Here is a 25,412-nt window from a genome sequence, read left to right as displayed (position 1 = left end):
TTAGGATTAGTCCTTAAGGCTGGTTAATCATACCAGCTATTAGGATCAAAAACGCTTCGACAAAAGCCAATTGAAAAATGTAATGTGGGTGAAAGTTAAAGAAGCAAGTTGTGAATTATTCACAGCTTTGGTTGGTTACGAAGGCAAACACTGAGGCAATGACTGATTGACTTAATGAAGGGTCCAGGCGCTAAGACACACAGATGACTGACAGGTGGAAAGCAAAACATTTAGCCTACTCCATGCCAGGCCTACCCTATAGCCCCTCTTGCCAGGGATACCAGGGGTACCAGGGATGCCAGCTTGCCCCTTTCCAATGGAAGGAAGATTGAAGTTATGACAAAGAGATTGGATCGTTGATTCTATGCTTTACTGCAATGACACAAGAAGCCACACAGTCACCACTCCAAGCTAATTTACCTTACGTCCGGGGGTGCCTGGAAAGCCTGACTCTCCCTATGACGGCCAGCAAGGCAAAACAGCGATAAGTGGAGAGAAAAGCAGGAAAGGAAGCAGAGAGGATGTGATAAGACATAAGAGAATATATTTTCTAGACTAAAAATAATGGGCAATGAGCGGAAATCCTGTATTTTCACCTTGAAAGAGTACATGCACAAACATGCACACTAGCACACAAACACACAACGATAGCTCGATGTATGTACTGTAATCATCCATCCATTCATCCATCAAGACAGGCAGGCAAGCATGCACACAAATAAACAGAGGTTTTTTAACAACTGTGCTTTGAAATGACATGTATATTTCCTATATTTTCTCTACAGTTTCTAGTCTGGATAACTACAGTAACTGTCGCTGATCATCATCCGTCAAAGAGGCAGCCGCAAGACGATTAACCCTCGGAAATTGGTTGTTATAAATAGCAGGGAACACATGAGAGTCATTTAATTCATCTGTGTGTTTGCTGCCCTCATCAATTGGCCAGATTAACGAGTAGACGTGCCAAAGATGATATACAGTCACAGCTGTGACCACAGACACAGTACAGAAACAGTACACAGACCGCCTTGAAGGAGGAGCAAGCATACTGTATGCAAGTCCTACTATTCTAGTTGTCCCACTGGATTTGGTATAATGTGGATGGTGTGTCTGCTGAGACATAAATACCATGTCTTATACACGTCGATATAGATAGATAGAGGTTGGGTTTTAAGTGTTCTCAGCTCTAAGTCATACAATATAATTATAATAGAAATTCGAATAATCCATTTTCATGGCCAGTGTCAATGTTGGAGTTCTTAGTTCAGTTTTCACTGGATGCAAATGAAAGACTATAGACAGCATACACAAATAAAAGAGTGACATTTTGACCGGCTGTCACAGTTTCTATAGTTCATAAAATCATGCTGAAAACATAATCCTAAAAATTACTTTCAATGCATTAGGGAGTGCACTGTGCACAGCACAGTAATGATTTAATCAAATAGGAGTCAGAGTGTACAAGCCTTTAACAAACACTCAACAACAATTAGGAAATGGACTGTTAGTAATTCAAAGTGCTCAAATTGAACCATTTCTCGCTAAATGCAATACATTGACTACCTTTAGTCCTTGTTTCCCTGGCATTCCCAGTTCTCCCTAAAAGTAGATAATTACAACTATGAAATACATACTGTAAACTACACAGCTTTCAAAGATTTGAAGAAAAGCAACATCTGTAGTATAGAACATGGCAGGTAGTGTTAAAAAGGAGGGAAAAAACAGGATAGCAAGCACAGTCAGCACATCAAAACATGCATATATATTTTAAATGGTTATATCAGACTGCCTAGTAAAACGTTGAACCTGAATAAAACTGTGAGGTATGGCACTAAAGGCTAAAGTAAAATCTGGAGTGTTAATTTGACTCTTGAGAGTGTAAAATGGACCTGTAAAGGTCTCTTCAGTTAAATCATCAAGAGATAAATGGACACTCTGGATTGTACCGTGTGTGTAGACACTGAAAACTGGGCTCCTGCTGGTCTGAAGGAAGACATGCAGATCATAGTTTGCAAGTTGGCAGATCTTTAGACCATGGATCCCCTGTCCTTTCTGCACTGACAGACAAACACTCAACAAGTGACTGGAGCTCCTAACAGGTGCTGTGGTGGCGGTGGGTGGGTGGGGGGGATGGGGGGGCACGGCACAGCACAGCACAGCGAGAGGAGGGACAGTTAGACATAGGAGGGACGAGGAGGCGGGACCCACACCTAACTCTGAGAGTGTACAAACTTTGAGAGAGTACCAAGAGGGTCCATTTGGTTCAATTTGTACACACTCAGAGTTAAATGAACACTGAGGAATTTACTGTGCATGGGTTGAGTGAGTGAGTGAGTGAGTGAGTGAGTGAGTGAGTGAGTGAGTGAGTGAGTGAGTGAGTGAGTGAGGGACTGACTCATATCTCATAATCACACTCCTCTGTCAAGTTGGGAAGGGTGAAGGGACCCTTTCAGGATAGAGTGTCTGATACCTAGCGTCAGTTTCTAGAAAGATGAAAGCATTGTTGGACCCCCCCTTATCCAAGTGGTCCCCCAGGAGGATGCAAGCGGTGATGGCTGTAATCGCGTGGTGGGGTCCCTCAGAGGCTCACCCAAACCAGCCCCCCTTAAAACAGGAACCGGAGCCTCTCTTTGATCTGTGGCTCCACCAATAAGCTTGCAGCATTCCACTTGTGCACTTAATGGTCCGCCCCCCATTCCCTCTGCTTGATTCTATTTTAACATTAAAGTAAGTTGTGTGTGTGTGTGTGTGTGTGTGTGTGGGGGGGGGTGTGTGGGGGGGGGGGTTTGCGCGCGCATGCCTCTATGCCCGAGATACTCAATGGGTGTAGGGCAGCATGTACCTGTCAAATTGGCATGCCGAGCCATGATTTATCAATTTGTTAATCTCTTTATTGAAGCCGTGCGGACAGAGGCGTTCCACTTCAGAGGAAATGTAGCGAGATAGACACGGAGAAACAGATCAATGACCACCCCACACGGCTTTTAAAGAAACGGTAATGATCCCTCCACTGATGCTGCAGGCTTAGTTGTTTAAAATGTGTTTGTGCTGCAGCCAAGTCATCCTGTAGACCTCATCTAAAGCTAAAGCTCCTCTCTTCCAGTGTTTCCATAATGACCGGGAAGTACAGAACACTTTCCACTAGTGGTCTAAACAGAGAAATACTAATGCTGGCAACAGCTGGACAGGATAATAATCAGATAAGTTGGGTGATAAAAATGGCAAGTCTAGTTTATGATTCCCTATGATATTCACATACTGCAGTTCACGTTTCATAGAGGTTTTATTATAGGGGGATAAACACAGTTGTGCCAATCTGTTCAGCGGTGCAAAAGAAACCCAATTTATAGTAGGGGTAATTCAGACCGCTGTGATTTTTCTCTGCAACATTCTAATGCTTAATTGATTCTCTGTAGTATGATGGTGTCACAAGCTGAAAATGACTGATCTACTGTAGAACCTCACAACGCTTTGCATCAGTGACATATGTTGTGAGCTCGTAGATCGACTATTTGCGGGGCACAACGCAGCCGTGCGACAAAGTATAAATTTGGCTTAAATGGTTTAATCTCATTGCAAATCTTTGGTCTGAACAAGGCTTTAGAGTTAGTGCATGCAGAGCTATAGCTAGTAGCTAGCTACAGTACAATGAACAATAATAAGTCTAGGTGGGTGATCTGGGAATTTAATTGCTTGTCTTCCCCATGGTTCATAATGTTCTTTCCAGCTGCGTTTGGCCATTGCCTCTCTCATTTCCAGGAGGGCAGGAAGGTCTATTCAGTCAGCCTGAGAAAAGCAAAAGCAGCTTCCCCACAGACCTCCTCTTCCTCGTCATTAAGCCCATCTTTCTATCATCCAACTTTCCTGTCCAGAGTGGACCCCACTCACTGACTCGAGGGGGAACGGAAATCAAAGACCCCTTTAAAGACAAAGCTTATTGAATTAAGCTGAAGTAGACTGGGGGGAGGGTAGACACACATCCGTGATGATGTCATTAAGACACTCGTAAGACAAGTGTCTGTCGTCGAGCAGCTAATGTAACACATTCTCAAACGAAAAAAGTGTATTATTTTGTCTTGTGAGTATAGACATAACCACTTAGACCCTATATACTTTGTTGTCCGTAAAATAGTGAAATAGCAGATCTATACGCTGCATTGTGAGCTTGTGGATCTGTTATTTTCACAGAATGATCCCCTACGTGCCAAATGTTCACCTATTATGACATGCCCAGAATAGGGACGCTAGGGTTCATGTGGTTAAGAGTGATCTACAGTGCTGTAACAGAGACAAGGTCTATGAGTGGTATAGTCTTGTCTGCTTCCTCCATGACTGCATGTGGAACTGCTGCCTGCTGTGCGCGTTGGGCTTGAAGTGGTTAAGGGTGTGACGCAGTCATCCTTTGCGGTCGGCACCATGTAGATATTAATTGTTATGACTATATGCCACAAAATCCCTACCTGCTCCACTTTATTTCTGTCTAGTAGAAGGAACAGTCAGCCAGCTCTGTGAGCTTATATATAGAACAGAGATCCCTTGGGGTCAGTGCGAACCTCAAATCCTCGAGTGACCATACAAAAACTTTGAAGGGTTGGCCTGCGAAAGCACTTTCTCTTTATTATAAAACAATAAAAGCCTTTCCAGCTCGCTGTTTCCCGTGGATACCACCGTCTTGATATGTGCTTTCCTTGAAGTCTCTCTCTCTTTCTTTCCCCCCCTCTCAATCTGTCCATGTGAAGGGCTTAATGCAGAAAACACACGGGCCGGTGCCGCTACTGCTAGCGCTACCGCGGCAACAAGATCATTTGCCATGGTTACGGGACAACTGAGCTTCCTGGATGGCGGAGGCAGGGAGATGAAAGGTGGAGAATTATGTTCACTACAGGATCTGGACACTGTTCAGCTACTGTAGTTGTAGAAATATTTGCTGGTACACATGGCCATGTTCTGATGGCTGCTAGTGACGAGCTGAACTTGTTGAAATCCTAAATGTGTACCCTGATAGATAACAGGAATATATTTAAACATTTTTGAGTGTTGTGGACGGGGTAAAGAAAGGGGTCGAGGGTCCTACAGGCTGAAGAGGCTACGGTACATGTATTTACATAAGCTCAGAAACTCTGAAAAATCTGAGAAGCTGTTCGTATCCAAAAACAGAACAAAAACAAAAATGACTATTTTTACATGCAGAGGATTATGTGACGAATAAAATACAAGGACAGCTTTTACACCACTTTTTACAAATACAGACCATTACAACTTTCTGTCAAATAAACCGAGGAATGTCATTTAAATCATCTCCAGGGCCGGCATGAGTAATGTTTCCATGCAGATCACCATCAAAAACAAAACTCTACATGCCAGGCACAACTTCACTCAGGACTTTCTCTGTACCTGCTCTCCTTTCTCCCCAAGGAAACCCTGTTGTCCTTCATCTCCCTACAACGCGGATGGAGACATCATTTCAGAAAGGCAAGGTGGGCAAAAACATAAGCCCACCATTTCAACCAGGGAGAATCAAAGGACTATCAACGGCCCCGGGGGGAAAAGGAGTGCTCCCACATGACACGAGCCTGAAACAAGGTCACATAAATCTCCCTCTTTAGAGATGACACCAGGGCCGTTCTGCACGGGCCTTCTACCACGGTGGTCCTTGGACTGGAGAACAAACTTGTGGTCTTTTGGTGGAAATGAATATTCCATCAATCTTTGGCCAAAGGGGAATTAAAACTGGACAAGGCCGAAGCATGTGGGGTGGCGGGGGGAAACTTTTTGAAGTGCGCTGATATCTCGTCCAGACCGGGCAATCGAGCTTTCACTGTGTCAGTGTACAGTACATTCACAGATTAAGCCACAGACCTCCGGTTTATTCTAGATAAGGGCGACAACCTGACAGCATACGCCCTGTTTTCAATGGGAGCCTCCTTTCCCGCAAGGTTGTCAGAGGAGAGTATGTCCATTCATAAAACAGGCAAGTAGAAACCAACACACAACAAAACAACTAAAGTCCATTGTGGGCTGTGTTGCCAAATTACTCAAATAACAAGAATACGGTGCAAGAACATTCCCTGTAGTTAAGCAAGATGAATGTATAGGCTAAGTTTAATTAAGTGACCGACACTGCTCTGGACTGTACATACAGTATAGCACATGTATAACTTCCAACTGGTGCATTAAATTACCTTAATTCCTTGGTCTCCCTTCAGTCCCTGTGAGAGGAAAACACAAATAAGAAGACATGTTATTATTTTTGTTGTTGTGTGTATACGTTTGCTTAAAAAATAAGAAAAAAAGAGATTACAAATTGCTACAATGTCTGAGCAGCCTAACTCAAAATAAATGTTACTGTAATGTACAGTACTTGTAGACAAGACATCTTGTAAACCTTTTACTGTCACTACAGTTCACAATAGATTGCACAGTACAATGGTGTTTTCATTGTATTGTTGTAAATGACTATTTCATAGTCAACCACTAGATGGCACAATATAACCTGTAAGCATTACAAACTCTGACCCCATGAACACAGAGCCATACAGAGCACTTAGGGAGGTTTGATTTTTTTTTACCTGACAATGGATTAAGTTAATGTATAGGTAGAAACTATGAGCCTATCTTCATGCACATCTTTCAATACAGGCTCTGATGTTTCTGCAAATGTCAGAATAAAGCAACATGGGAGTGTGGAGGAGGACATACTGTAACATACTGTATTGTACGACAGACAAGACTAAAATGTTTTCATGAATGAATCAATGTAGATAGCTTGAATAAGATTATAAAACAATAATAGACCCATTTAAATCAAATCACTTCCCCTGGCCTTTCAGCAGCCTACAGTACAGTGGAGCCATCGTCCTCATAAACCCACACAATGCATACAGGCTTTTCTGGGAGGATTTCATGGGAAAACGAAGAGAGATGGGGAGACTAGCTGAGGTTTAACAGGGCAATAATATGCACAGGAGCTCAGAATAGCAAAGTTCTTCCAGCGGTCAGAGCCCCCTGAAATCAATGTATAGTATTAAAACCATACAATGAAAGGGTATTATTTTTCTACTATAAAAAGCCCCCACGTTATAAATCAGCGCTTTTTATATCTGGCATCAGGTAATAATCACTTTTAAAAAAGGCATCACGTCATGGATTTATATACAGTGGTTTTGTTGTGACAGCAGCAGCCAAACAGTCGGACGTTACTCGGGGGCTGAGACTTTTAGCCTGCCCGCGGGGCTTATGTAGAGGTGACCCTGTGGTCAATGGAGGCAGGCATTTCCCCCATTTTCGACTGAGAATCGGTTATTTTTGTCGAGTGATGCGGTCGCATGACAAAGTCTAAAATTATTAGCCTTTTCTGGCACTATACTTTTTATCATTTGCCTGCCTGCCTACAACTCTCTCACTCTCTCTCTGTCTGTCTGTCTCAGTAGTCACGTTGTACAGTATGTGATGGCTCGGCTTAGGTCAGATTAGTGCAGAACAGTTGTGAGTGTGTGTATGTGTGTGTGAGAGCCTGTGTGTGTTTGTGTCCGCCAGAGGAAGTCCATTAAGCCATGGAAAAGTGGTTGAGGACAGCCACGTGGAGGGTTTAATGGGCATAGCTCTCTCTGTCCTCTGCAGGGCTTCAGCCAAGGTTAGCTCCCAGAATTTTGCCACCATGGGACCATGTGAGCGTGTGACTGTGACTGTGCGTGTGTACGTGTGCATGTTGTGTTCTTTTGTTTTTGTTTCTTTTAATGGTTCGTTTCTGGGATTATTTATTTCAGATAGGTCAGAGACAGGGAACTAATGGGCCAAGAGGGAGGAGAGACATGGGAGACAAGATGGAGGTCGGCTTCGAACCTGGGTCTTTGCTCTTTGTACTCACGAGAGACCAAATTTCTACCGCTCTTCTAGGTACCACTGCTGGGTGAGGGGAGATTCTGTGCTATGAGCTTTAGGGCAGTGCTAGTTGTCAACCAGTCGGTGTCCTAGCTGACACCAGGGTCAAACATTCTCAATGGAAGAGTAGGGAGACAGACCACCTTCAACCACTGCAGACGTGCTTATTATATTGTATTAACCTACTCTACCATACAGATTGATTCAAATATCACACAAATGACAAAAAACAACCAAACTAAAAACAGTAATACATTTATAAATTAACATACTGTATGTCCTGAATAAACTAAAATATATATATATATATCCCACCCCATGTGTAAGTGAGAAATTGAGATACAAAATTGAGATACAAAATCGAGATACAAAATCGATATGTCAAGAAAGGCATAGAAGCATACAGTACCTTCAGGCCTTCTGGACCTACAGGGCCGACGTCACCCTGTGAAGAGAGAGAGAGAGATGATGAACAAACTAACACTGTGGGAGAGAACATGAGGTGGTTAGTTAGAAAGTTGATGACGACGACAAGAAACACCATTAACAAAAATGCAGGACTTCATCAGAAGTCTTGTTCAAAGTTCAATATTATGCCAGGTTTCATGCGGATATATAATTTCCTTCCAAAAATGTCAGGTTATTGCTTACAGACATGTATGAAAAATGTCTGAAACCCATGAACAGTCTGTGGGACATTTTCAAATAAGTCAGACGACACAGAGATGAAATATTGCCTGTGTTAATCCTAGCCGATACTTGAAAGCAGATGGATCCAGAGAAAATTGCTGCCCCCCCCCCCCCCTCACCCACCCCCACCCCCCATATCTAGTGGCAGTGATACATGGTTAAACTTATTATTTTCCCTTTGTGATGTAAAATCCATCTGTTGCCCAGTAGACAATTTGTAGATCTATGTCTTTCTGGTCAGTGACCCACAACACTTTTTTACGTGAATATCTCTCATACAAAAGTTATAATTACACGGACTCACCTTTGGACCTGATGAACCCGATTCGCCCTATAAAGAGAAACCATTATTCATCTTTCACTTATAAATACTGTTCCAATCCTCAGTGTTAATTTAACTCAGAAAGTCTACAAATGGAACCAAATGGACCCTCATGGGTCAAACCAGTGGAACATGTGCACCATAGTATCATTACACAGACAGGTTCGACAGGAGACCTAGCAGGTGGCCTGTGTGCTATGTCTTGTATTGAGGGGATCAAAGTCATATTTTCCAAACCAGATGGCTTTGGTCCTGCTGTAGGCCAGCTGAGGGATGGTATTGCTCATTGTTTAAGGTCCCATGACCTGAGAAACACAGTGGACCTTCAAGCCCCTGCTGTGATATGAACTTGTTTCTTTTTTATTTCGTAAAGAGACAGCCGTTTTACAGGACTCTCCTTTTCCATGACGTGACAATCAAAAGATTCCTCCTCTCAAATTATCCATGACAATTAATGCATCATGGGAGGAAATTGATTTGCTCCGTCCAAAAGAAACACAGAAACTACCGATGAGGTCTCTTTCTGCCGTGTAGGTTGGGGCTGTGCATACAGCTGCAGCAATAAAGGAGAGGAAACAACTCAACTGCGTCTAACTCGAATTCCCCTTTTTTCATCTCGAGTTAAATCAAAAATCATCATGAGAGTCCACTGAGCTGCTGGAGAAAATTAACGATAATTGTGTTTGTAAAACAATAGCGATTTGTTTACCTTCATTCCTGGTAGAAGCTACAAAGAGAATAAAGAAGAAAAAGAATGTCATGCCGATATATTTTCACATGTGTGCAAATCAAGTAAAAATAGAATAGAAAGTAGAGGCATGACAAAATTTGCGCTCACCCTCGGGTCTTTTCCTGGTTTGCCTGGTTCACCTGGTTTCCCCTTTAAGTAGAACAAAGAGGCTTTTTAAGTGAAGACTTAACAATCAAAATGTTTATTTTCTATAAAAACAGTGGAGCTGAAACAAGAAAATATGAATTCAGTTAAATAAATGTATGACATTTATGACAATTATGAGAGTTTACACCTCTTCTCTGACAAACAGGAGGCTCTCTAAGTTAAAGGGCACCGTCAGCTATATATAACATGAATCCTATTCTTCCACTGTGAGAAAGACGTGAATAACAGTTTGCTCTCTCAGCAAAATCGCTGCCAGCCTACAGTATGTAATACGACATATTTCCACAAAATGTATGTACACTTTTCGAGAGAGCTTGTGAAACAGAGCATATAGGGAAGTGCTATGTCAAATATTCATGTTGTCCTCGCAATAAACCGACATGATTCACATTAAATATCGGTAAAGTTGCCCTTCAAGCACATCAGTTTGTTTACCAAAATGTATTGCTATCGGTATGGAAATGGAATGGTAGAATGATGACAGTTTTCATGGAATACACTGACCAAGGTTAACAAATCACTGGGCCATTTAAAGTTAAGTCCAATAATAGTTCCTGCCTGGGTTTTTGTAAAATTCGGATTTAATTGCAATCGCCATCTACCCTAGACATTCAGCCGGTGCTCTGTATTATGTAAAGCACTGTTTCCCAAACAATGGGTCGTGACCCATGTTTGGGTCGCGGACCAATTATTTTTGTTTCCTACATAAAAAAAGAAAATAAATAAATGCGTCGCTTCGTGCCGCGTTGTGAGCTTGTAGATCTGCTATTTTCACTAGTTTGGGTCCCCAGGCAAACGTCTAATTTCTCTTTTGGGTCTTGAGCTAAAAAAGTTTGGGAAACAGTGATATAAAGAACTCACCGGCGGGCCACTGCCTCCATTCAAGCCGGAGGGCCCTGGGGGGCCAGGAGGTCCTGGTGGGCCTTGCGCTCCAGGCTCGCCCTGCTGAGAGACCTTAGGGTTACAACCTGCCATGGTGGAGCCTAGCCTTCCCACAGCAACACCATGCCAACACAACAACCTCAACACTGCACTGCACAATAATAACAATAACTGGAGGAAGAGGTTGCACAGAGAAATGTTAGAGAGGAGCAAGACAAAGCGTTGTATTGCCGTTACTTTTTCACCGAGTACCTTGGTTTGGAGAGTGTGGCACTGTGAATGGGGTAAACTGTGGATTCTCCTTGAGGAGGAAGAGTGGAATCTCAATGCCATCGTATTTGCAGACTTACGTTGTCCACTACAGTGTTAACCGTGAAATGTATCCACTTTTATATTCAAATTATATTTGAAAATTTCCTGCATTTTACCTGACAAGCAACTCATCTCTTTGTGCGATTGTTCTGTGAACTCTCCATTATGAGCCAGAGAACAGGAAATTATCTAAAGCACAAGCCAAGACTAAACAAATCAAATCAAGGTCAATTTCAATGGACACGGGATATGGAAAACTGACATGAACTTGCCTGCAGGCGCAGATCCTGAATCTATGGTTTTAAGAGTTTACTCTCCGATCATACTCCTGGAATTCATCTCATTGACTAAATAAGACCACTATGGTCTCCATGATCTATGATGAACATTCTAGGTTTATCATGTACTGCATAGACTAGCTTCATCTACATAAAAAAAATAAAACGTCTTAGGTCTGGATTTACATTCATTGTCATTTCAATAGAAAGGAACAATTTGACATGGCATGACATGATTCCACCACAGTATATGATTTATTTGCACATGTGGTCTAACTGAAAAAGAATGTAATAATACAAAGCACTGGCCTTGATCCAAGCGCTCCATAATCACAGTGTAACTTTATAAAGAACATACATTTACAGTAGCTCACGCTCAGTGTTGCCAAGTCTAACAGTGGGTCTACCCTGAGATAATCCGGAACATATCCGTCCACATCAGATCCATATTTTAGCATTCCCCACAGTGGAACAAAATTTGTGCAGCTATGATTTATGTCGCCGGATACAGGACTTAAATGAACACATTCCTCTATGGTACACCAGATTGGATCCACGCAGGGCTTTTTTACAAAACACAGCCAACCCAGTTAAGGGTGGTATTTCCTTTTAGATTTAGATTTTTTTGCTCTACCACAGTGCGCAGCATTGTCTCCAAACAAGGTATTCTGTCCTGGCACAGAGCGAACTGCACACCTGGGGGAAAAACAAGATGAAGGGCGGATGCCAACTCAGGTCTACCTGTGCCAGGAGGCCCTCTCACTAACCGGGTAGGGTGCCCGCTGAGCACATGGCAGGTAAACTGAGGCTCTTTCAGAGAGTCGGAGGTGAAAGTTCACCGTGAAGATCAGGCATTATACTTGCCAAAATCAGGCTCTGATTTGACTCGTGTATTTCCGGCTGTCAAGATACTGCTGAGTGTAAATGATCCGATCGTAATGTTGTTGATCTTTTCCACATTTGGTCAAAACCGTGGGTTCTTTGGCATTCACTTTGAGGTTTTTATTTCACCTTAATAGTATATAAATGGCTCTTGAAGAGTGCAATATTTGTATAATGTACCACAACTTTATCCATTTTTAATAGCCACTGGCCACCTGACCACATTGTTCTTAAATCAATAGATTTTTACTCTTAAGATGAATCACGTTTTATTATAACCAATTAAAAACATACAGACTACTTTCATATCAAAGCAATAGCACTGATTCCAGATAAGGTGTAACTTCGCTCAGACTATGTCTAGGATGGAAGTCTGTCACTAAAACAGTGAAATACATTAAGAGTGAAGAAGGAATGAAGTGAAGCGTTACAGAAACGCCTGATTTATCGTTGGCACGATGGCGTCAAGCGCTGAAAATCGCCGATCTACAAGCGTCTACAGCGCGTCACAGATGTGATCGGCTATTTTCAGCGTGCGACACATAGTGACAAGCATAACGCAGACTTTAGCAGAGTTTGGCGACGGTCGACGGCAGTTGGCATCCACAGGACAGAGAGGCACGTGACGGGCTCAGAGAGAAATAGTACCTTGAGGCGCTTTAGGATTAGAGGGCTTATTGAGGGCATGTTGCGCACGGTGATGGGCAACATCTGGGGTCACAAAGCACAGGTGGCCAGCGGTGCAAAAAGGTCACAGGGTGGGGCAAAGGTCACCAGGAGGAGGAGGAGGAGGAGGAGGTGGAGGCCAGGGAAAGAGAAGGGAGGTGGGAAGGAGAAAAAAATAGAAAAAAATAACATGAGAGTGAAAAGCAAGGAAAATGGCAAGGCAAACGGAGAGAAAGAAAGGAGGCTGAGGAAAGAAAAACACGAAGAGTTGCCAGTCCTGCAAACTGGAGGCTACAGTAGGTGAAGGTGAGGAGTGTTGACGTGCCCGCATATACCCAACTTCATTATTTCGCAAGCATGTGAAAGTCATGCACATTTCTCATATACAAGCCTTCAGCCATATTCATAATGGGCCTGCGCTTATTATATAGGCCTGTCACAACTATTACATAATCATCGAATTCATCGTCAACTTAAATTTGTAATCGTGACAGCCCCTATATACAGTATATATATATATATATATATATATTTAATTTATTTGCACCAACTCTCATCAACAACACTCTGGGCCCCTAGATTGCAGCTGAGCGGAGATCAGGTGGGATTCAGTCTTGCCACAAAGAGAGTATACAGTACAGCAGTAGCTTACAGCACAGTACACATCCAGACTTACTGTGGCCAACTGTCCGACACAGGGCTGTACAATACGTCGCTTCTGTTGAGATGACCAGCATTGTCAGATACAAGTTAGAGAGGGAGGAACGGGGGGGGAGGGGGGTAAAGGCACGATCCCACTGACATCCACATGTCCCAGTTGACACACAGGCTACTGGAGCGAGCTGTGTGCAACTTGCCTACTTTTTTACATACAGTACATATTTCCATTTTGATTTTAAACAAAAAGGAGAATGCTCCGCCTCACTGTGATCAATATGGATAATTATTATCCGAAGTATATGACTTTAATCGTTAACTTGTTTAAACAGAAAAATAATGATTACATAGTTACGTGACGAGGAAATATATACAGCATGTGATTTATGAGTAAAGGGGAGGAAATGGACTAAAAGTAGGCAAGTGCGCTGCTACAGTTGAATTAAACCCCACCATTTTCAGCGATCCACCACATCTGCCCCCATGCTGTAATATAGTGTGTTACCACCGACACCACCAGCTCACAAGATCATCGCTTTATTGTCTTAACCACATTAACCCTAGCGTGCCAATTCTGTGGCGAAGATTCTGCAAAAATGGCTGATGTACAAGCTCACAATGCTTGTAGATGGGCCATTTTAGGTGAAGAGATAAGGTGTACAGGAAAAAAGGAGCGGACCAGGTATAGAGCCCTGGGGGACCTCAGTCAACAAATTTGAAGTGGTTAAGATAGCCTGAGTGAAACAACATTACCACTAGGAACCCAATGTCAAAGCTCTCGTCTCTCAGCCTTTTCACCCAGTGAAAGGCTGCTCTATTTCTGTTCTCAAAGAGTCTCCGCTGAAGGTAACGGGATTACAGCGTGAAATTATCAGATTGTTTCGTTAGAAACCAAAATCTCCTCACTGCACGTTGCTACTGTAAGTTGGGTGGCCAGTGACATTGATTGACTGACTCTTTGGGGGGGTGGGTGGGGGGGGGTGGAGAGCAGAGGGTTGAGGAGCACCTGAGTATTTTGGAGCACTGGCTCTCTTTGCGGCATGACTGTGTGGAGACCACTTTCGAGGATACGGGGGTGTTTTGAGGGCACCCACAAACCTTCAACATCGTCAGAGCCTGACTGGAGCGCAAGGCAGCCAGGGTTTTCAGAGGGAGTTCTTGCACAAAGACGCCCTGCATACCAGGTAAGGGGTCAGTTTTTAAACTCAATAACATTTTAACATTTACTCAGCAGCGCTAATGGTGATTATGATCTAATGAGTGTGGATCTACTGACGGGTCAGTCATGACTTTAGATCACTTTCGTCATCAGAACATTTATATCAACCCAAAGGGCGCAAACATGCACACAAACAAAAACACACACTGCACTGGCTTTCCCCTGCCAGTGGAAAATCAGATCGCAGATCCACAGCATTGTATATCCCCCACCCACCACCACCACCACCCCAAGCCCACATAGACCTCCTCGTCTCCCCTAACACCCGCATGTTCGTATGTGGAGAACTTGAGTGGAACTGCCCACCAACAGGGGAGATTGCTGCAGGAGACTCCTGTATAGGTGTATAAAAGTAATTAAACACACGCACATCAAGTGAGGGGGAGGGCAGCAGCGCAGGTTGAAGACTTTAGAACATTCTGAGTTCCACTTCCGCTGAACTGCACATTCTGACCTACCATGTTTATCTAGCCAAAAAGCGTTTGGTGGCAGGAGATGCATATCAGAGAGCCTGACGAATTATCGACGACTTGTTTCAACATGGGACTGTTATTTTACAGAGCTTTGATACAAAGTTTGACAGTGTAACAAACGTTTATGAAAACGTTGTTCTTAACATCTCCACAGCAGCCGTTAAATAGCTGGGAGTTCGGATTACACTGGAAATGGACTTTAGTTATCTGAAAAATCCCCCAGTACACACAGGAGACTCTTATTCTTGGCACCCCCACATACAGGACCTTATCACATCTGAGTGTATGCTCCAGCAAGCAGCCTGTAATTGCCTTGTTTTCTCTCAAGCAGCCAAGCCCCAGAGACGCTGGGACGATCTGCATCACCCGGACGCCTGTTTGCATTTTATGCATGTGCTACCTATCACAGAGTCGTTTGTCTAAAGCCCCGCTTCTTTTTTCTCCTGCTCCTCTTTCAAGTTCTCTCTCCTCCTCTGTTATTACACTAGGTTCACCGCTGCCCATATGTCTGGACCTGTGAAAGATAAGTTGCTATAGGAGAATACAGTACTGGTATTATTCTGATGTCAGTTACCATCTAATGCACGGCTACTGTGAGGAGAAAGAAAAACAATTACATCTCACACTTTTAATAAAAAAGACACAGACTGAAATAAGATGAACGAACATGTATACAACTTGGATGAATGTAGGATATCTCCTTACCCGGTGTGTATAGTCTCCACAGACGCCCTGGAGAAAACACGAAACACAGGAATGGATCAGAGAAAATAAATCTGCAGTAATTACAGTAGTCAGGCCTTTAAATTAACACTATTCACCTCACAAGCCAATTTCTGGTGAGATTTGGTTGGGTCTGGCTGTGTTAAGCTTGTCAAGTCTATAATCGCCTTAAAGGGATATTTCACTTTCAAAAAAACTTTTGGTCATTTTATCATCTACTCATCTACTCATGCCCCAGACAGTTTTTAAGTTGCTTGATTCATTATTTAGATATTTGATATTCATTTTATCAGACACGCCCCCTTCCTATACAAACCCATTGTAACTTCAAACTCCATTTTAACCATGTTAGATTCATCAAAAACACCCGTCCTTGGTTCTGGTGACTCACCCTGCCCTCCTAATGCGCGAGGGGGCCGTGTTTTTCCGATTACATTTTTCAGTTATTTTATTTAATTTTGTTATTGTATTTTATTTTTTTCATTTTCCAAAAAATATATAAAAAATAAATGAAAAAAGTAATTGAAAAAACACGGCCCCCTCACGAATTAGGAGGGCAGGATGAGTCACCAGAACCAAGGACGGGTGTTTTTGATGAATCTAGCATGGTTAAAATGAAGTTTGAAGTTACAATGGGTTTGTATAGGAAGGGGGCGTGTCTGATACAATGAATATCAAATATCTAAATAATGAATCAAGCAACTTAAAAACTGTCTGGGCGGTTCACAAAGGCCTGAGTAGATGATAAAATGACCAAAAAAAATTTTGAAAGTGAAATATCCCTTTAATCAGGATATAAGTTTGAGTACAATCAGTGTAGTCTATCTTGTTTTTACTGCAGAAATTGAATTGGCTGGTGAAATGCTATTTGCTTTAGTCAGTAAATAACAGTTTTACACACTGCTTTTAATACTATTTTAATGAATAAAAGAAAAAACTCACCTTCTCGCCTTTGGGACCAGGTTCACCCTGGAAAGTAGAAGAAGAGGTGGGCAGTTATATAAGGGTGATGAAAAGACAGACATTCATTATAGACGAATAGCAGACTTCAAAAAAACTTACTGAGAGTCCTTTAGGTCCACGGTGACCCTAAGACAATAAACAGTAGAACAATCAATCATTGACGGATTTATGCATACACACAAGTTAACTATACCTCAAAGATTTCAATCGAACAGGATTTAAACACGCATGTATCCCGATAAAGGTTATCAGATCTTGACAAGGACTTGACAAGGACTGAATCTAATCTGATGTCTTGCCAACTACATATGTCGATTCCAATCATTTTGCTATAGTCAAAGCCACTCAATATGACTTCCCATCAGGTCTTGGGGTGGGTGCCCGTCTAGCTCGCTGTCAGAGCCTGGTGACTGGTTGATTAATGGACTCGGGGAAAGGGCCCAGTTGGACACATCCAGCACACCCCACGCCTGTGACCCCGCTGTCACAAGAGTGCCAAAGCTACTTTGTGAAGGGGACTCCATCTCTATACATTTACCAGATGACCCCTCAAAGCCTTTTTCAATGCTCCTCGACATTCGTCAGGAAGGGGGTTCGAAAGGGGAGCTCATTATGGGGCCATTCATCAACATTCAACATTATTTCAACATTATCCAACCCCACTTGGCCTCCCGGACGGACGTGCCATTTGTGCTGGCCCAGAGATCCTCCCGCGTGTGCAGAGCTTCAATGAAGAGGAACCACTCCACACACACTCGGGGCTGGAGACAGCACAAGCTCAAGCACCCCCCCCCCCTCCCCCCACCACCACCACTCATAAAACAAACCCCTGCATGATAGCCCCGCCTCTTCCAAGTCTGAGCAAGAGTAATGGTTTTCAAACAAAGGTACTAACATCACCAGCGGGCGTGATAAAAGCCAGAGCATCAATGTCATAACGGCGTCCAAGCTGCTCCACGGACGAAGAACACAGAGCTCCTTCTTTCTTTCTTTCTTTTTTTTAAATAAAATACAGTATCTTTATTGAGGCTGTAAAAAAATCCAAATCCAAAGGATCAAAATCGGTGAGAAAAGTTGTCAATAAAACCATGATTCCAACTCCCAGGTGAGGCATAGTAAGAGCCGTCCAGCGGTCATATAGATGTGGTGGGGGCAGTAGCGTTTTAACAGTGGTGGTGACTCAAGCAGAAGGCGCGCTGGGAGCCTATAGGATTGATGGGAGCCAGTAAAGGTGTCTGGAGGAGGGGGGGAATCCATCTCTTTTCTTTGGCTCTCCAGCAGGGTAGAAACGCAAGCATCACAAAGCCAGAGCAAGTCATTGTCAGATCATTGGTCACGGTATGAACTGGATGCATTTCAGAACTTAAACGTTGCTTTGTAAGGTGTCTCTGAAACAATGTTCACAGCACGGACAATAAAACAAAACTGGGATTTGCCCATATCCCTTTTTTTTATGTAGAGGAAAATGCATAAAGCATATGCAATACGGTTCATGCTTCTTAATTCAGTGCAAAGTCCCTTTGTGTCCATGTCAGTTATGCTTAATTTTACTTAAATATAAATCAGGCTTTAGACAGCGTTTTACCTACTAACCCTGATTGAAACCCAGAGTGTGCATAACAGCTCCCATCAGACGCACCCTCTCTACTAAATATGGCCCGGCATTCTCCTTGTCACTAGAACAGGAGGCCTACTGCTATCCCATTACTCTGTACATAAATCAGCCCACTAGTCTGTTTTCCCAGTGAATTTGTGTGGCTACACTGAGGGCACAAAGTAAACAACCAGGTAATGCAATGCCATAATACCAAAAGAGAGCTCACACAGGTTTATATTGGCGTGAAGCTTTGTTTATGGTAATCGCATGTAACGCATCTAAAACACATTATCCGCTAGTCTGTTCATACAGAGCCAAGCATTTATTGTGCTTGGTTGTACATATTATATCAGCACAAAAACAAAACAAATCTTATGAGGCATTTGAGGAGGACTTACCATGTCTCCTTTCAATCCGTTCTGCCCCTGTATGAACATAACACAGTGAGTGCAGGTGGACAAAAATAATCAAATTGATCCCAACAGTTACCTGGACATGATTTCCTTGGGAAAACGTCTTAGGAATATCAATAACATGTTTAACTCCACCCTGTAATAACAGTAATGATGCTAATAGAGATTTTATTACAATAATGACCATAATCATTCTTAACTTAATTATGCTCATTACCATCATAAGGTGGCAGGTTCTGGGCACTAAAAAACACTAAATTGCGCAATTATTTCACATTTGTCAGGAAGTGGGTGGAAACTCACAGGCTTGCCGTCCAACCCGATTGGACCCTATAGGATAAAGGAAGAGAGAAATACATTTAAAAGCATAATAATGGTTGTCATTGGTTGATGCACTTGCATAGCTAACATTATACTGACTACAGCTCTGTAGTGTGGTCATTTTCAAGAGGCAGTAAAAGTATTTGCAAGTCACGTAATGGGTTAGGAGCATTCTGTGCTCCTAACAGGAGGAAAACAGTTAAGGGAACTACTGTACTGTGTTAACGAGTGACTTTGAGTCAAGCATTCAGTGTCACACAACACTGGTGTTGGAATCATGGAAATCATGCATCAGATGTATAACTGAAACAACTACTGTTTGCCAGGAACACTACATGGGACACTTATGTACTTAAGTCATTTACAGACACTTTTCTTGCTTATGAGGGCCACTCCGAGCAAGTATTTGCTTAATATGGCCCCACTTAATAAAATCTTCATCTATAACAACTGACCACCACTTATATAAAGGATAAACGGCCCAGCTTTGACTTACTGGAAAGCCTGGAAATCCTCTGGTTCCCGGCTGCCCCTAAAGAGAAACAGAAACAAAATCACGGTGTGTTTTTTTTGACTTGTGGAGGACTGACATGGAAATCTGCTGAAAGGAGGTCAGTGTACGAAGTCATGACTCCATTCTCCCCCTCCTTCTGTGCAGAAAAGCTTTTGGGCAGCGTGCTGTAATTGACTTTGACAGTGGGAGTGATACCGTAGGCAATGGGGAGTTTTGGAGGGAGATCGAAAAAAATGACCCTTTCAAAGAGAGGAGGAAAGCGGAAAACGTTGAAACACAACACTGAATAGAGAGATCCACAAAGAGATTATGCTTTTCCAATGTAATAAAAATAGTATAAAGAAAAGGAGGAAAGGTAACATACGTCAATAGCAATTAACATGTTTTCAGGCTCTGATGAAAACGAGGCGGATTTGAGTTGTGGACACTCCACCCTGCTTCAGGGACTGGTAAAGGCCATTCAATATCCCAGGGGAAAAGAGTGAAGGGGAGGGGTGGGGTTTGGGTTGGGGGGGGTGGTAATAAAGACAAACAGAAAGAAAATTACAAGGAAGGGGGTGAATGTGGCTAATGAAACAGATTGTATGTCTGCGACCAGAAGTATAATGCTTGCATGTTTTCTCTCCCCGAGGAATCTCGAGTCTGTTATGGAAAAACATTGTAGAACATGGCTTCGTTGTATTTTTACATCAACCTTACAAGGGACGTGGGATGTGGTTTGTAAAGGAACAATTTCTTATGAACCCACTGTCTTTGCCATTGGATTGTTGTTTTTATAGACTAGGTGGCATCTGAGCAAAAATAATGGTAGGACAAGTCATCATTATGTATGATTGGAGTTTCATGGAAAAGTCTAAAAGCTCCACTAGCCCCTAGAGGTCGTGCTGACGCTTACACCGCACATAACCCAAGAAGTGGTTTGAACCGACCGATATTGTCATCATTAGATGTCCAAACTCTCGTTACAAAAAAACATCTAAAACTTGTCAGGCCTCAGGCTGTGCCGGTGACTGACCAGATATCTTGGGTGCAAGTGGAAAATTTGTTCTATAAGGTTGGCATTAGAGGAGAGGCCATGGGGTCACCAAAATCAGTAGGGGTCATCCTTTTGGGAGCATGAAGGTGCAGAGCAGATTCCAGCCAGTAGTTTGAGAGATATGTTGTTCCCAAAAGTGTAACCAATGTGTTCGACGCACTGTTGATTTCGTCGACTAAAACTATGACGAAAAATGTCTGTTGACTACCTTTTTTCACTGACAAAAACAAAATAAAAACTAAGCTATGAAACCTATGACTAAATATACTGACAATTTAATCAACAAATAAAAACTAGACTAACAGACCGAAAATAGCTGATCTACAAGCTCACAACGCGTCGCAGCACGACGCGTTGTGAGCTTGTAGATTGGCTATTTTCGGCATGCAGCTAAGTGAAAAGCATTTCGATGCCATCAAGGCCCGCCAAAAATAACTGTAGATTTAGTCGACTAAAATCTTATGATATTTAGTCGACTGAAACTAGACTCAAAGTAAAACATTTCAGGTGACTAAAATATGACTAAAACTAAACAGAATCTTCTTCAAAAGACTGACTAAAACTAAAAATTTGCTGTCAAAATCAACACTGGTTCGACGCGCTGACCAACTGACATTGCCATCCTTTGAGCCGAGCTGCTAGCTGGGGTAAAACATTGTTTGGTTTGCAGCCCATAATAGTCTAACTATAGTGGAAAACCTTTCTTGCAGAAGAAAACTCTGCACCACTGATCTTCCACTCTCTAAAATGACAGTGTGGCAGTGCATACAGGCCCACCTGGCTAGCCTAAGCTGTCATTTCCTCTCTCTTTCTCCCAACCTCTCTGCCAAATTAACTCCCTTGTTCCATCTCAGGTCAAGACCAGCCTCGCATGTCAATCTCACCTGCTGTGGGAAACTATCCTTCAAGTACCTCATTCTAACTGGCCCTCTATGTTCAGAACCTGGCTCCTACTGCGCTTCACTTCCTCCCCAGCCTGCTATTCATTAGAAATGCCTATTACCCATTCAGGAAGAGTGGGCATACACACACACGCGCACACACACGCACACGCACACACACGCACACACACACACACACACACTCTCTCTCGCTCTCTCGCACACACACACTCTCTCTCGCTCTCTCGCACACACACACACACACGCACGCACGCACACGCGCACACACACACACACACACACACACACACACACACACACACACACACACACACACACACACACACACTCGCTCTCACACACACACACACACAGGTATATATTGTAATAATCACCAATTTCAAAAACAGATGTCAGCTACACTTAAGTGGCTAGACTATTGGCTGTGTATATTACTGTTCTGCAACCGTAAACTGGAACAAAAGAGGAACTATGACTGAAGTGTCTTCAAAGAGATTTGAGAAAAGGGATATTGTGCAACACAGACACGACACACTATTGTTTTCCTGCAGAGGAAGAACATAAGAACAGAAGAGGAAGGACATAAAATGAACCAAACCACGATTTGGTCCATTGATTTCTGTCTCACAGACTTCAGGACCTTAACACATCGGGTGCCAAACACGGTCTGAACCGTGTTTGCGCAGAGTAGCGGTCCGGTGCCGAACACGGTCCAGACCGTGAAATATGTCTTTTTGTTTTTTCGTTTTTCTCCACACGGGCGGGGCTAGAGCAGCTCTGGGAGTACCCATTGTGATCTTGAGAAGGATAGGCCAGATAGATCACCGGAAAAACAAAAACATGGCTGCCATCCACTTCCTGTCTATTTCCTTCTTTAAAACACCTATATCTCCGAATCTGTTTCCGGTGGGGAAAACCGGTCATGCGCGATGCGCGATCCCCCCCCATTGTAACTCGCGAGTGAAATGTTATCGTTCCAGGTTGTAGCCAGGGTCATCGCGCAACATGAATGGATGTTTTTTTTTACATGGATTTGCTCCTCGTGGAGTCTAGAGCTTTAAACAGCAAAGCGCAGTCAATGGGGAGAATGCTGGCACCCAACGTAAGTTGTTATGAAAAAATGCTGGCACCCAATGTGTTAATACAAAAGACCAAATGATGGTCTCATGTCCGGTTAGAGATTCATCCCACATGCGGGACATGTGGGACTTCTAATATTTAGTTTCTGATATAATTTCTTAACCACTTTTCAACCTGCCATCCCTACAGTATTTTGGGCATGTCAATACAGGCGAACATTTTCAAATGTCAAATTTCAATGTAAAACTTTTCACACATTTTCAACATTTTGCACAATTTTCAAAAATAGCTAAAATAACCGATCTACAAGCTCACAATGTGTCACAATGTGACGCTTGAAGCTTGAAGATCGGTATTTCCTCCCTATGACTTAAACGGTTAAAGAATCAGTCGTGTCAAATTATCTATTTTACCACCAAATCAAATATCAAGCCCTCTTAAACGATTGTTAAGATATTCCCACAAAATATGCATTTAAACATTGTTCTATTGTTTGGATCAGGGTACATTCGCCTACAATCATGGCCAGCGACTGCTTGACTTACTTTCTTAATCCTGGATCTCGTATACTGTAACATGAGCATGGACAGAGCAAATCTCAACAATTGTCCAATCTAATCTGAGGAAACTGCAAGGTCACGCTTTTAGTGTCTAAAAGCCTGATTTATACATTCACGCGCCGTAAATAGCCAATCTGCAAGCTCGGCTATTTTCGGCATGCAACACCGTCGTGCAACGAAGCGTAAAACAGGCACGAGTCCCAGAAGCATTAAGCAGACGTCTCTCCAGAAATGGCAGCAAATAAAATGCTTAAGATTGCAGGCCCAAAGTGGGCTGTGCAGAGATAAGTGTTTAGAGATAAGACATGGGGGTTTATTAGGTGTAAGGAGAGGTGAAGAGACTTACAGGAGGTCCTCTTGGGCCAATAATGGACAGCCCCGGCTCGCCTGGTGCCCCCTAAGGACGGATAGAAAGAGAGACAAATGACACAAGAGAAGATACAGCGAATGCAAGAGCAGCAGAAAGAACAGCATTTTCTTTCCTAACAAACCTCTACAGAAATTGAGCACTGTGAGGGTCCAGATATTATTCTTACAATAGCAAAAGAGGGGTGCTGGGAGTTGGGGGCAAGTGCAGTACAGTACATCAGTTACCATCTGTTAAACATACGGGCCTACTGTATCTCTACCTCCAACACATGACTACATCCTCTCAGGCCAATCACGGGACAAGGTTAGCATGCATATGAGCATAATTGTTCTAATTTACTATCAATTTCAACCCAGTGAAAAGGGGTCTGATTTCAGGACTATACTTTATAACTCGACAATGTGACTCAAAAAGGTCAACGGCACTGCTGTGCAAACAATGGAGAGCCTCTGGGCTTCAGCTCTGGCACAAAACAGATGATTTGCACCATGTCAGCCCTGGTCCACGTACTATAGCTCCACAGACCCTCCCAGCAAAATCCCACAAACCACTGGGGCCAGACTGGTCCAGCTCGGGTTTCCAGCACTTTCCCTAATTAGCTTCTACTGTGCACAAATCCCCAACCCCCGCCAACAACACCCGAAGGAAACCCTACACAAGGACATCTTTGATGACCAAGCCATCCATCAAAAACGCAGGTGATTCTAAATGTTTCTGAACGAATGCCTACTTGGGGAGGGGAAGTATTTGTTTTCACACTCTTGGTTAGATAGATTGATGGTGGATATATCACGCAGGGGCCAAAAATGCCAAAGGTAATGGTGAAAAAGAGGTTTCCAGGTCAGGTTTCAGTTTACAGTTACTTTCTTGATCGTCTGACGGTGCGGTAAACAAGATGTGCAAAGATCTACTGAGACCCTTGTACTGTACAGAAGGTGTTACACTGCTTAAAGTGAGTCAATATATCAAAGCAGAAACAAGATCACGACTAAAACCAACACCAATCCAAACCAAATGTGACATAAAAGACATATAGTAGAAACAAGGGCTATGAAAAGTCTTTGCAGACTTAATCTCCCCCCCTAAATGAAATCTTCTCCAGCCCATAAAAAGCAGATTGGCCATCTGTTGTGGTTCATGCGCCTTTTCTGCTAAACCAATCCATCATTTCTTTCCGTTTTCACTCTCAGACTGGTTGTATTTGCCAGTCACTTGCCCCACAAGCCCGACCCACAAGACCCACAGAACCCATTTGTTTTAAGAGTGAAATGTTCTGGAAAAGCTCATCTTCACTGTTTCTTTTTGTGTCTCACTGTCTGTCTTTATTTGAGTGAAGATGCTTTCCTATGTGCTGATGAACTGCAGCCAAGTCTCACTGTATTTCCTTCATAGTCTCTCTCCTGGCAACCACAGTGCAAAACCAACCACAGGGGAGAAACCCCGGCTCCAATATTACTGTGTGCTTCCCTAAAACAACCGCTGCTGAAGAAAATGGAAGCCGTCAGATTTTTTTGGACAGAAATCTGTCAAGAGTTCCCAAAAACGGACGCTACATCATCTGGTTCTCCACTTAACCATTCTGGTGGTCACAACGCTATTTCTGTTTTCTCACTGGTCAATAAATGGCTCCTAGAGGCCAACAGAACAACTGTGTTGGCTGACTGACGCTTTGGCTAGTAAGTTCCTTTGTTATTACAGTGTGACAGTGCAGAATGTGACGCATGTTTCCCCTTTTCATCGCACATACATACCAGCACGCTATAAATCACCTCA

The 25,412-nt window shown here is 43.0% G+C and overlaps 1 protein-coding gene across 1 annotated transcript in view; it reads right to left on the bottom strand.

Annotated features, from left to right (window-relative positions):
* col13a1 (collagen, type XIII, alpha 1) overlaps positions 1-25,412 on the bottom strand; it is a 54,182-nt gene that overhangs the window by 17,314 nt on the left and 11,456 nt on the right. Inside the window, exons 5-22 of the mRNA XM_080448827.1 lie at positions 23,616-23,666; positions 19,674-19,709; positions 19,160-19,186; positions 18,842-18,868; positions 16,946-16,972; positions 16,826-16,852; positions 15,866-15,892; positions 12,794-12,856; positions 10,653-10,736; positions 9,732-9,773; positions 9,603-9,620; positions 8,876-8,902; positions 8,291-8,326; positions 6,183-6,209; positions 5,395-5,439; positions 1,564-1,599; positions 421-456; positions 256-309 (exon numbers count right to left, since the gene is read on the bottom strand). Of these exons, the coding sequence (XP_080304953.1) occupies positions 256-309; positions 421-456; positions 1,564-1,599; positions 5,395-5,439; positions 6,183-6,209; positions 8,291-8,326; positions 8,876-8,902; positions 9,603-9,620; positions 9,732-9,773; positions 10,653-10,736; positions 12,794-12,856; positions 15,866-15,892; positions 16,826-16,852; positions 16,946-16,972; positions 18,842-18,868; positions 19,160-19,186; positions 19,674-19,709; positions 23,616-23,666 (690 nt within the window). The remainder of the gene's footprint in view (positions 1-255; positions 310-420; positions 457-1,563; positions 1,600-5,394; positions 5,440-6,182; positions 6,210-8,290; positions 8,327-8,875; positions 8,903-9,602; positions 9,621-9,731; positions 9,774-10,652; positions 10,737-12,793; positions 12,857-15,865; positions 15,893-16,825; positions 16,853-16,945; positions 16,973-18,841; positions 18,869-19,159; positions 19,187-19,673; positions 19,710-23,615; positions 23,667-25,412) is intronic.

Source organism: Gymnoscopelus braueri (assembly GCF_963280865.1).
Source record: "Gymnoscopelus braueri genome assembly, chromosome: 14".
Lineage (NCBI taxonomy): Eukaryota > Metazoa > Chordata > Actinopteri > Myctophiformes > Myctophidae > Gymnoscopelus > Gymnoscopelus braueri.
Note: the sequence above shows the minus strand (reverse complement) of the source record. Positions and strands in the feature narration are given on the sequence as shown.